At 37.9% G+C, this 13,741-nt stretch overlaps 1 protein-coding gene across 2 annotated transcripts in view; it reads right to left on the reverse strand.

Moving 5' to 3' along the window:
• RPS6KA5 (ribosomal protein S6 kinase A5) overlaps positions 1–13,741 on the reverse strand; it is a 148,748-nt gene that overhangs the window by 56,440 nt on the left and 78,567 nt on the right. The window contains exons 4-5 of one of the 2 annotated variants that reach the window (XM_081048776.1): positions 5,290–5,405; positions 2,199–2,306 (exon numbers count right to left, since the gene is read on the reverse strand). The exons of the other annotated variant lie outside the window; for it this stretch is intronic. Of the exons in view, the coding sequence (XP_080904902.1) occupies positions 2,199–2,306; positions 5,290–5,405 (224 nt within the window). The remainder of the gene's footprint in view (positions 1–2,198; positions 2,307–5,289; positions 5,406–13,741) is intronic. 2 annotated transcript variants of the gene reach the window in all.

Raw genomic sequence — 13,741 nt, forward strand, 5'->3', positions numbered from 1 at the left:
CTAGTGTCTAGCTGGCAAAAGGCTCTCAGCAAATACTGATGGAGCGAAGAAGCGAATCTATGAAAGGTCCCATGGAGAGAGAAAAGGTGATCACCAATTCTTTCCATGCAGGGGTCTTTTATATGCCAAGGACTCCTTGGCAGGCTGTTGAAGCCAACAGACCCCTTCACAGAATCGTGTTTTTAAATACATAGTATGACAGAGGAAACTAATTATTGAAATCAAAACATAAAAAGAAATTGTGACATCATCACAAACATGCTTCTGTGGCCTAGGCTGGGCCTGTGACAGGCATCTCTGTAGGGAGATGTGGCTGGGTCAGTTCATTGGCAAAATGATGTTCTGTTCTGTTCCTCAGAGAGGAATCCTGCAAACTCCTGTCTAGGAAGCCACTGCTCTCAGAGGGAAGTGGCAGAAGGAGGCCATGGCGGCTCCACATCTCAGTGTGTCAATTTCCATTTCACCCACTAGTTTCCGTGTGGCGTCCTCACCCTCAGCTGTGCCCATCGCCCCTGAACCCACAGTCTTGTCTGCTTAACTTTTTCAGTCTTCCCTGAGGGTGAGGAAGGCCTGGTTGCCTAAGTGAAGGGAGTAGACATGGGATCTGGGGGCTACTTAGTTCTTACACAAACTTTCAACCAACCCTCCTGTGTCATGTATCATCTGCACCCCTATTTGGGGGATACCTGGTGCCCCCAATTCCTGAACATTTCTGGGGGTCAGAGGTGCAAATTAGCCTGCTTTGGGGCTTCTCACATTACTGGCTTAGGATTCGGCGGTGATCAAGGATGCTAGTTTAAAGGAGACAGAAGAGGAATGGACAAAAAGGAAACTCATTCCAAGAAAGAAGATATTTTAATATAAGTAAATATCAGTTACAAGTAGTATTTCTGCTGTTCATGTTCCAAATCTGGTTGCTATTTTCTTCTCCCCATTTTGAGTGTATGCCTATTTTATTCCTTTACTTTTACTTGTAGTGGGGATAAGTGAGGAAGCAAATGTAAACATATTTAATTAGTCACATTTTACTGAAGTTGCAAGTGAAATTTTTACAAAGTAGAAAAAGTATTAAAAATCAAACTTTGAAGTAAATTCCCCCAAATTCATCTAAACTATAACTATAATCTTTGTATCAAAGATATCAACATATTGTTATAACCACAGCTTCATGAAGGCAGACACCATTTCCATTTTACTCATCATATTACCCAGTACCTAGTATAATAGACGTGGTCAATAAATATTTACTGAATAAGTAAACTGAGTGAATACAGATACGATAAAAAAATTGGGATCTTCACTTTTTATAATTTCAGCACTTGTCTAATTCACCTAATACTGCTTTGGCAATGTTCTAAAAAGCAAACAACCAGAAATAGATACACCTAGTATTTTGGAATCCAAGAATGATGCATTTTATAGCAAAGTCCTTTACTAGAAAAATTTTACTGTGGTTCCGCATTCTATACCAATAATTTCTTGGATAGAAATGAACTGGCATTCATATTTACTGAGTTATCTTGAGTAACTATTATTATAAAAATGTAATATTTTTACAACTGCTATATAATAGTATATAATTACAATAGATGTACAATTTTTTTTATTAAACACATTTATAATATTAAACAAGATCTAATCAATACTGAAATGCAAAGTCCTCCATATTTAAAATCTGCACATTAGCTATTGCATTTTAGTTCATGTCAGCAAAAAAACAGCAAGATTTAAGAATTAAGCCTAGTAGATTCCCGTCATTATTGTCAAGTGAATTCAAAGGACCATCACAACATGACATGTCCTAATTATTCATTATAATGTAAACTGTACATACATTGTTTCGTAATTCTCTATTGGCTACCACGTAAGCCATAATTCTCCTAAAGGCCCCAAAGGGTTATTTAAATTTTTCAGTTATATCTTATGGGGAAACTTAAATGCATAGTTTTGTTTTACTTTAAACTGGGAAATTCTGATATATTCATCAAAGGTTTACTGCAATCCTAATAGGATGGTTCCATGGTCATTTTAAACTAAAAAACTTTACAGTCATTCATACCAAATATTCCTCTAGGCAAACCTGCACAAAAATCCATAATCTATATGGTACTATCTCATTAAATCCTTATTATATAGCTAATTTTCATCATTGTTTATGTTCTGTTATTACTAACTTCAAATTAAAATATAATACTCACTTCATCAGCCACAAACTCCTTACTCAGACCAAAATCTGTCAGCACCACATGGCCATTAGAATCAAGTAGAATATTCTCAAGCTTAATGTCACGGTATATAATCCCCAACTGCAAAAACAAATACATACGCATTTAAAAATAACAATTTCCAAAAAACAAATTAGGAGAATCTTTCTTGTCTACCTTAAAAAAATCAACCCCTCACAAAAAGGCACTGTCCTGTTCAGGGTGCTATAATGGGTCTCAGTCCCTGGCCAGGACCAGTGGAAATTCCTCATCTCGGTGCTGGGCTTCCTGGACCCCTCCAAACAGGTCTTAATTCTCTATGTAATGAGGGCCTGATCCTGTTGGACCCCATTCTTTAGGTCTCCTCGTTGACTACTGCTTCTTCCTGTCTCTCTTCTTCTTCAGAGACTCCATCCTCACTCCAGACGATCTGCAGATACTCTCTTAGCAGTTCACGCCCATCACTTCCCCAATGGCTTCAGAAGGCTTTCCAGACTAACCAAGTCCCACAAGGGTCATTTCTTTGTCTTGACTCCTACGGCACCTCTATTGACATTGTACTCACATAAAAATAACTGCTATTTTCTAAGTACTTCCTGTTTGTTTTGATATAACCATACCCTATGCTATTTTTTCACTTTTTATGTATTTATCTAGTATCTAGCACAGTGTCAAGTCAAATAGGTAATTAATAGGCTTCTAAACATAAAGGTTGAAGAGCATAGGTTGATTTTAGCCGATCTTTAGTTCTAAATAAGCAAAGTCAATTAAATAATATTTATATATCCCTTCATTTTGTTTTGCATGTAAGTTTTATAGTAAAACACTTCAGGTATATAACATAAATCTAGCCAAGTCATATAAGAAGTGCTCGGTATACGTGAATTCTGTTTCATGTTATGTCAGGCTGAATTGAATGTTTTTAAATTTAGAAAGTCTGCTTCCCTCAACACTATGTATATGAAAAAAAACAGATTCTTAATATTCTTTTAAAATTGAAATTAAAAATTATACCAAAAAAAAAATGCTAGGCAATTTTCCTCCAAGAACCTCAGTATTCTACAAGAAACGGAGGAAGGAGACATCTGCTATCTATTGAACAGATATTTGACTTGAAGCCTTACCAGCATCTAACAGTACAACTTTTTTGTTTAACAATCTCTTTGGAAAAGATTTTAGGAATAAATCATTTACTATCTGCTTTACCTCATTCCTTCCAAATAAACTCCCATTTTGGTCTCTTCCTGGGAAAACAGTCTCAGTAGTGATATCAGGATTAATAAAACTGGCTTAGTCTTATACTTCTTCGTATTTATCTCTTCAGAGTAGTAAGGTTAAGAGAAACTTAGCTGAGATCTGATGTGCTATATTACTCTCACTCCATATCAATTACATTTACATCCAGTGTTTATCACGTTCTCTACTTCTGTGTTTCTGATTACCCAGTTTTAATAATAATGAATGTTCAGGGATTTTTCATTTAATAAACAGAATTAAAGCTTTCACAGGAATTACAAACTAAATTTACTAAGCTCTCTGGTTGGAGCTTTGTATTTTGTTAGTTTTTAGTCTGGAATTGATGGTGATTTCCACCATCATTTTTATATTATAAAAAGTTATGCCTAATGCCCCTCAGCATAAAATGCAATGATCTTTTCAGCTTATTTTTTGGCCCAGTTTGTTTCATGTATAGAGACGTTCTAACTATTTTATATCCCCAAAATAGCCATAAGTATAACGCTTGTCACCATACTGACAATTCTCTCAAAAGGAGAATTGTCTCAGTTCAGCTCTCTGCTTTATTTATTGTTCCTCTTTCCTTTCTCTCCATGGCATTGCAGCCCTGCCACCCAGGGCCTTTTCTCCTTCCCTCCTGTTCTTACACATTTTTCATTCACTTCTCTTATGATTCCTGTTCTGAATCCCCATCTTCCTCCACTGCTCAGTCTCATTTCTGCCCTGGGCCAGGTCTACCCTTTTCTTAATCCCTCCCTTCTTTTCTTACATCTTATCATTTTTTTCTCACAGCCTCTCCCATCCATTGCCTCCATCTTGCAATTCTAGTCTTCCTGCCCCTTTGATTAAAAATTTCATCCTTGTCCCTGCCTTTTCACTTCATTCCTCGCCATTCTTTTCTATGCTTCATAATCAACACTGTGTTTATCTGTAATCGAATGTAGGATCTGAATACATGACAAAGAAGAACAATGACTTTATGACGTACCTGCATCATCCTAATTTAGGGACTCAAGCCATACTGAATCTGGTCTCCTCACTGTTTCACACACCGAGGGGATAGACAATTCCCCTAGTACTTTCTTTTTCTGAGGCACAAACCTTGTCTATATAATGACTGTTTGCTTCTACAATAATGTTTCCTCATTAAAAAAAAAAAAAGGTTTTTCAGTCAGTTTCTTGGATCAAGTTAGTAGTATCTAAAACAGTGTTTTTTAAAAAGTTTAAACTCATTGTATAGAATTCAAACAGCATCATAGACGTGAATTTCATTTAAAGTTTTTAGTAACTGAGTCCATCTACATGGAAGCAACAGAGGAAGAGAGAGGCGGAGGGAGTGAGAGAGGACCTCTGGGATAAAACAAATGGAAAAGAAAGTCAGAGGGGGCAAGCTGGGCAGCATAAGTAGATGCTTCTTTCAATTAACTCATATTCTCCAACTGAATCAGGAACTATACCCTGAAGATGTACAGGCAGAGTCTACAATGAAGGAAGTCACAATTCAGGAAACACATATTATGACTTGTGGTTTCGTCTTAAAGTTCATTTTAAGAAGACAAATTTTGATTCTGGTGCTCCTTTATAATAAGCATTAGGATTTTTCATGAACAAAACCAAAAAAATTGCTCAGGTTCTACCTTTGAAATCTGCATCACAGAGACGACAAAAGGAGAGTAGATTTTTAAAAAGGGAATGAGGAATTTGAGAAACCTGGCTAACGGTCTGCTAGTGGGTTTTCATAATCTCCACAAAGACACTGACACATTAAAAACATTCGTTCTTTCAGCTCCATCATTACGTCTGTTAATAGATTTTTTGAAACCAGAAATCCCAAAGATTAAGGTCTTACCTTGTGGAGGTGTTCGAGGGCGAGCACAGTCTCTCCGACATATATCTGCACCTCATCCTCTGTGAAACGCTCTCTTTGAGAAAGATGAGTAAAAAGTTCTCCACCATTTATATAATCTAAAAATGAAATATATTTTTTCTTTCTTTGACTTGTATTCATAAACTAAAGGAAGTATTTCCTTTTAATCACTTTGGATTAACCATACGGCACTGATTTTAATATATGATTTTTCTGCACAAGTCTTAGTATATAATTTCATATGAAATATGTTACTAAATTCATCTGGTAATACAGTTTCATAAGAGAATGACAACCCTACACTACAAGCAAATGAATTTGCATAGAGCATTGCCATTAAAACTATTATATGAAATCTGCATACTGTTAAATACAGTTTCCCAAATACTGCATTTCAGAAACCTCTGCCATCGCCGTACGATACTTAACTTGCTGTGGAGTGCTAAAACATCATCCACTACAATAACCAAAATAAAAAATGAACAGAACAAAACACAAAAATCCCAGCCTTTCCTCTGTAATAGTTGCCAGTCGCTATTTTGAAGCAGATTCCCTATTTTCCAGAATTTTCTATGCACTCTTCCAAAAATGTATGTTAGGTAACAGGCAGCCTCTTACTATTGTTCCTCAGAGCCACAAAGTAAAAGTAGCACAACATGGCCGAATCAAAACACCTGAAACTAAAAGACTCCCATTTCCCTTTCAATTTGCCCTATTTATTCTAAGAGGAATAATGAAATAAGAGACAAAAAGACTACAGTGAGAAATAAATGAGGGAACTGAATAATAATAATAATAAAAACCACAGCACAATTATGTTCATAATTGGCTCTAACAAGACATTTACTGGTAAACTGGTAATCGTTCCACCCGAAACTAACCATTGCTACCTTAACACACATTTGTTTGTGAGAAACAAAGTATACCTAGAAAATAGTCACAAACACAGTTCAAATACAGTTAAAAAAATCTGAAAAGCATGTATCCCAAGAATTTTCATTTGTTGAGTTTACTACAACTTGATAAAATATCGAAGCAAAATCTTCCGGAACTCACAAATTTTTGTTTTATCTTGGCCATTTAACTTTTAAATTCCAAAAAGCACATGCAACAGAATGAAAGCACTCTTAATAGCTGGTTGTTTTGCAATGTATTTTACAAAGCACATGTCAGCAAAACAGCACTGCCCTTGTAAGGCTTCTGTGTTTAGCCAAGGAGTTTTAATTACATCTTAACACAAAGCTAATTATTGAAAAGGTGTAAAGGAACACAGCATTCCTGCAAACTAACAATGAATTTTTTCTCTACGTTTAAGTAGCTATTTACTTACATCTAATACTGGTATTTATGCATAAATGATTTCCGTAGTTAGTCATGACACAGAAATAGGCACCCACAGGTCAGCTGACCAACTGAGAAACTCCTATGCATCCTTGGATGTCCTACTCAATTATCTTATCTTAGATAAACAACCACTCCAGCAGAGTTCATCACTTCCTTTCATTTTATCATTATACTTATTAAAGTCTTCTTCCACTGCAATTATTTCAGTGTATTAAAAATGTTTATTTGTATGCTTGCTTTTTTTTTGCTAAACTCTAAGCTTTTCAAAGTTAGGAACAATGGTACTCATCCCTATAGTCCCGGCATGCAGTAAGCACTCACAGATGATTATTTCATCATTAATTAAACACAAGTTCTTTGTATTGGAATAAATATTAAACAGAGTCTCAGAAAAAAATTACTCCAAGACTCAAAGGCAAGTGCATTGAGAAGAAAATCCAATGTACTTTTGTCATTGAGGCCACTGGATATAGTCCAAAGGACCTGGGCTTTCTAATCGAGAGACCTGGACAGACAATGGCTCCACGGTCTCCTGCTCGAGCAAATTAAGTCTCTCTCAGGTTCAGTTCTTTATCTATACAATGGGAATAATAACTACTATAAATTATTACAATTATTATTCTTCCCGCAGCCTTCTCCATCTCAAGTAATATCAACTCCATCCATTTCTTCAGGTGCTCAGCTACATTTTAACCACTTTAATAAATTTCACTCTTTTTTTTTTTGGTATTTTCTTACTGGTTGCTCTAAGGCTTATCATAAACACATTAACTTATCAGAAACAGCTTTGGATTTATACCAACTCAATTCCAGTGATACATAAAACATTACCCCTATATAGCTCTATTCTCTCTTCCTCCCTTTTGTGCTATTACCGTTATACATAGTACAAGTATATATGTTACAAACCAAACAACATATTACAATTATTACTTTACACAATTTTATGTCTTTCAAAGAAGTTGAGAGAAGACAGGTGACTAGGTGTATACTTATTATAGTTTGTCATACTAACCTTCCTATTTACCAGTTTTAGTTCTCTGCAGTTTTTCTTATGGAATCGAGTTATGATCTGATTCCGAACCCCTACCCCCACCCCAGGCTTGTTTTATTGTTATTTCTTTCTTTAATAACTTGGCTGGAGGGTTCTAGTTTCATCTGCAGCAGAGCTTTGGGTGCTGTTCCTCAGAGGGCACAGCCTAGGGCATTCCACAATCGTTCTAACAGGAGTCTTTTTAAGTCTTTCCCTGATCTGTTATGCTACCTGCCTCTCTGTCGTTCTAACACCCAGCTGTTAGGCTCCACTAATTGCTGGCTGATTAGGCATTATTTTTGGTAATGCCCTAGGGCCTAAATTACTCCTCAGTCTCATCCAATAAATTCAGACTCCTTCAAGGCTAGTTTTTGAGGCCACTGTTTGAGGTTTGTTCTGACCTCAGAAGGATTCTTCATAGTTGACTCTTTCTCTGGTACTCTGTCTGGCAAACTAGCCATCCATTTCAAATTAATATTCAGATACAGAGCAAAGTAAAGGTTGAGATTTACTTTTTTCCACACAGACATCCAGCTGTTCTGGCTCTATCTGACTTCCTCATTGAATTGCTTTGTCACGTTTGTCAAAAACCAAAAGACCACATAAGTGTGCGTCTATTTCTGGGGTGTCTATTCTATTCCACTGACTTATATGTCTCACACATACTGTCTTCATTACTGTAACTTTATATAAGTTTGAAAGCTGATAATTTAAGCCTTCCACATTCATACTTATTCTTTAAGACTGGATGGGCTATTGTAGTACCTTTGTTTTTGGATAGGAATTTTAGAGTCAGCTTATAAAAAAATGTCTGCTTGGATTTTGATTTTGATAGTTCAATTTTGAATTGAACTACATAGTGCAATTCAGGGAGAACTGACATGTTCACAATATTGAGTTTTCCACCCCATGAACCGGTATATCTCTCTGTTAATTGGGTTTTCTTAAACTTCTCTCAGCAATGTATCACACTTTACAGAGTAAATTTATTCTTAAGCATTTTAGGTAAAAATCATACTGTGAAGGATATTTTAAAATTTCACTTTCTAGTTGTTTGAGGATATAATACAACTTTTAAAAAATATTTATTCTGAAATAATTAGTAATACAAATGTATAGAAAAGAGGTTAGTACGTAGAACTTTTTTCATGAACCATCTAAGTTGCCAACTCAATATGCCATCACTCATGTATACTTACTTTCATTTGTATTTCATACCACGACATAATCATTTAAAAATAATCAAGAAATTAACATGACTATATTATTACCATCAAATCCTCAATTCTAAATTCAAGTTTCCCTAGTCGTTCACAAAATATCTTTTACAGCAAAAGGTTCTGGCTCAGAATCAAATGTTAACTTCAGTTCACATATCTATTTTATTCGATCAGTAATAGCTCCTCTGTCATCCCTGAGTTTCATAACCTTGACACTTCTGAAGAGTACAGCCTTGGTATTTTGTAGACGGCCCCACAATTTGAGTGTGTCTGATGTTCCTCCGTGATTGTATTGAGACATGCATCACTGGGAGGAAAATCATGGAAGTGACACCCAGTTCTTGGTGAGTCCTCTCAGGTGCTCCTCTACCATAAGTTACCTACTTCACCTTTATAATTACTAAGCAACTTTCGAGAAGTACTTTGAAACTATCCCAATCCACATCAAACATTCCATTTATTTACGTCTGAATGGACTCACAGCTTCCTATTTGACTTAACAGATTAAAATTCACTACTATTATTTATTTTTGATTCTGAGAATGTGGTTCTCACTCCTAAGGCATGGCTCTTCTAGAATTCTGACGAAAATCTTGTGGTGTTTATGAAATCCCTGTACCTTGTGAGGAACTGAGCTCTAAACTCTATCTCCCTTGAGGTGGGAGCTGCTGAAATCTTTATTTGGCTCTTCCAGCTACGGGCTACTTAGATTCTCGCCCCATGCATGCACTGTTGAGAAGTCCGTGGAAGTACATGGACTTTTGAACTGCCTCACTCATCTCAGTTTCCCTTCTTTCAGAATCCCATCCCCACAATCCGCAGCTACTCTGTTAGCAGCTCAGAATTCTGACTCTTCAGCCTTGTAAGACTGTCACTTCTGGACTACATTTTGACCTCTTATTTTGCACATTCTTGGAAAGAAATATTTCTAGTCGTTAAGAACACGGTCTTTGATGTCAGAAAGTGCAAAAATCGTAGCTATGCTATTTATCAGTTGTGTGACTTTAAGAAAGCTGCTTCATCTCTTTGAATCTAAGATAATATTTACAAAAAAAAAAAGAACAATATATTTTCCTAGGGTTTGTTCATTTCATTGAACAGATATTTGAGCCCTTATTATATATCAGTCATTCTTCTATACGAAACACAAAGCACTGAACAAAAACAGACAATAGTCTGCATCCTAGTACAGCTTACATTCCAGTGGGAAGAGACCAACATAAATAAATTAGATACTATTACTATGTTGGAAGAGGATTATTGCTATGGAAAAAGTAGCATAGATAAAGGCAGATAGGGAGTGCCAGGGTAGAGGTGAGGAACGCATTTTAACCAGGGTGGTCAGTGTACGTCTCACCAAGGTGACTTCCGAGCAACAACTTTAAGAAGGTGAAAACCTGAGCTAAGCAGGTATCTGGAGGAAGACTGTTCCTGGCAGGAGTAACCCGTGCCAAGGCCCTGAGGCAGGAGGGGGCCTGGTGCACTTGAGAATCAGGAAGGAGGCCAGCGTGGTTAGAAGAGTGGATGAGGCAAAGCTAGGAGGAGAGCCAAGGTCACAGTGGTGAGTGAGTACTGGGGCAGCCCACGTAGGTCCCTGCAGATCATTACTGGGGCTGCTCAGACGCCATGCACTGCACAACTTATTGTGATGCAAGTAAACAGTGGCCCCTGGCGCTGGGCAGCACGGAGGTTCTGGCCATCGCACGGCTTTCATCTTCTACTCCGAATGAAACGGGAAACCTCTGGAGGCTTCTGGGGAGAACAGTGGTATGACAAGACTTGCAACAGGATCAACGACTCTGGATGCTGTGTTGAGAACAGCAAAGGTGGGAACAAGGAGATCACTTGACATAAACAGGGTGAGAGATGATGGCGCGGAGAAAGGAGACAGCAGTGTGGTGGTAAGACCCAGCCCTCCTGAGCACCTGAAAAGAGGGAGGTAGTGTTCCGACACGGGGAAAGCTGCAGGAAGAACAGGTTTGGAAGCGACAATCCAGTGTTCACATTTGGACACGAGGGATACTCAGTGTCTGACAAGTAGTAAGAACTCGATAAATCACAACTCGAGTTATCGAGTTATCCCCATCATCTTGAATTATACATCCTAAGACCGTTAAGAGGTTCAAGAGAGCCCTGCTGGAACCCTGCCAAAGGAAGTGGGAGACAGATTTCTTCTGCGCAGTTTTAGAGCCCTAAGAGAAAGTTCCATGAACCATTCTGAAAGTGCTTCATGGAAATTCCTTGAAATTATGTACAATTTTTTTGAGTATACATAAGCATATGTGCCTATTTCTGAGAAGAGAGGGCCCACAGCTTTCATCACATTTCCCCAAGGATGTGTAAGCCAAAAAAACTTTAAGGAATATTACCCTAACAAAGGCATTATAAATCTCGACGGAAAAGTTCCTATGGAGTCTACTTACAAAAACACCGATGAATGCTGACTGGGAAACTTCTGAGGGGTGTCTACAGCTCGCTTGCCCCACAAATTGTCCATCACAGCACACACCCCTGCTCCCCCTGCACCAGCTTCCCCTGAGCACTTAGCTCACCGCTCCTTGACCTGCACTCAGGCCTGGTATCCCCCTCCTGGAGCTTATTTGTATTTAGAATTGGACTGGTGAGGTTCAGAGCTTTAAAAAGCGAAACGGAGCAAGAGGTTTTTCATTTTCAACAAGATCTCCGGGTATGGAGGGTTGGATTGGAACTGCATTTCGGGTGTCTTTACCCCTCTGTGTTTAGCTCTAGATCTAGTAACTTTGTGAGGGCAAAATTTTGGGGCTTGCCCTTGAAAGCCAAAACTTAGCCAGTGAAATAACAAATAAAACAAAATTCAGAAAAGATGATACGGGGATATTACTACATTTGAGCGGAATTGTATAAATTTTATTCTCTCAAAAGAGAACGCTGGAATCAGGAATGACGCAGACTCTGGGATACAGTGTACAGCGGGTCGGTAAGGTCAGGGGGATCATGAAAACCCAAACCCTCACTGACGCCTGACAGTAAGATTCTTCTCAGCTTTATAATTCAAGGAATTCCTCCCTTCCTTTCCAACTGGGCATAAATTACATTGATTCACCTAAGATTTGTGAAAAAGCTCAGACTGGATAAAGCACCTGAGTGGAAACTCTCTACTACTAGAACTGTTGAGTATTTAAGGTCCACTCTGCCTGGCGGGCTCTGGAGCCAATGCCAACTTGTCTGCCCTGAACAATTTTCCTGTCAAAATCATGGATTCATTAGATTTCTAGAAATCAGATTTCTCAAGTCTTTGACGAATTCTTCCATAACAAATTCAAGTGTCAGCTTTTTGTTTTTAAAGCTAATGCTGACTCTTTTTATTCCCTTTATGATAGGAAAACTATCAGCAGCAGCATGGGCGTGTTCAGTTTTTACTGATACTCCTCAGGCTTTATTTATCTTTTGCCTCTGTGGGTATCATGATGAAAATGGGCCAAGGGGGTGGCTCAGTCCACAGTCCTGGACACGGCGGTTTGAACGGAAGCAGCATCTTAATAACCTCTTTCAGTCAGGGTAGGTGAGAAAGGGCCCCCGACAGGTAAGAAGGCAGTGACGTAAACCAGGGTTTGGGCTGCCCTCTATTAACGTCTGCATCTGACTACAGCTCACTGCTTTTCAGACTAGACACAGAAGTAGAAACTAAGGACACAGGGCACTCTCTATGTGCCTTTCCATTCAGATATGATTATGAATTTGATCTTCATACACAATGCAGAGGTAGGTACTCTCATAACAGTATTAACCCCAAAGAAAAACACAATAATCTCTAGGGAACAGTGAAACTCAGGTTAAATAAATTATCCAGGGTAGCATACCCTGTTAGGGGGAGAATAAGGAGGATGAACGGGGCAGGAGGACTCCAAAGACAGCGATTTTTATGCTATGTTTCAATTGCCCTTTTGCCCCTCTCCATATGGTTTTATCGTCACTTTTAGGAGCCGCCTCATCAGGCAGTTGGTCTTGCTAATAACTGTCAGAAAAACTGCCTTAAGATCAACTATTCTGTCCTGCAAATATTTAAATGGCTTAGACCCAATATTTCTCTATATTTGGTCATATAATTTCACTATCATGGATGTGTAAAACATATGTACATGTTTTCATTTCTTTATGATTTTCCTAATAACATTTTCTTTAGCTTACTTTATTGTAAGAATACGGTATATAATATATGTAACATACAAAATATGTGCTAATCGAATGTTTATGTTTTCAGTAAGGCTTCTAGTCGCCAGTAGGCTATTAGTAGTTAAGTTTTTGTGGGGTCAAAAGTTAGAGGCAAATGTTCAACGGTGCATGGTTCGGTGCCCCTAACTCCAGCATTGCTCAAGGGTCAACTATATTTACATTTCAAAACGAAAAATTAGGTGCTCAAAGTCATTTGTAAGTACTTGCGACCACTTTTCCTATTTGCACTATTAACATCACTAGTGAAGAACCATGGTATCGGCACATTAAGAACATGGAACAAATGAGCTTTGTTAAAAAAAACATACATTATTAGATGGCAGAGGACAGTTTCAGCTGCTCAAGACCTCTGCACATCTAACCTGACTCAATGTTGGACCCAGAAACTTCTCCATTGTTCATAGTTCATATGCTTCTATTAACAAACGGAGACACTGTAATCCATTAGAAATAGAGTTTGATGAGCCTTAAAACATTATAGAAAACTAGAGAAACTACCTAAGCAGCACTGTTTTCCACTGATATGTAAAAGGAAAACCATGGAAAGAGCTCGTCTATTTTGTAAGGCTAGATCTTGTTCATACCATCTCATGGACACCAAATGGCAGGGGAGGAAGTAGCAGAG

This window comes from Rhinolophus hipposideros, assembly GCF_964194185.1.
Source record: "Rhinolophus hipposideros genome assembly, chromosome: 5".
Lineage (NCBI taxonomy): Eukaryota > Metazoa > Chordata > Mammalia > Chiroptera > Rhinolophidae > Rhinolophus > Rhinolophus hipposideros.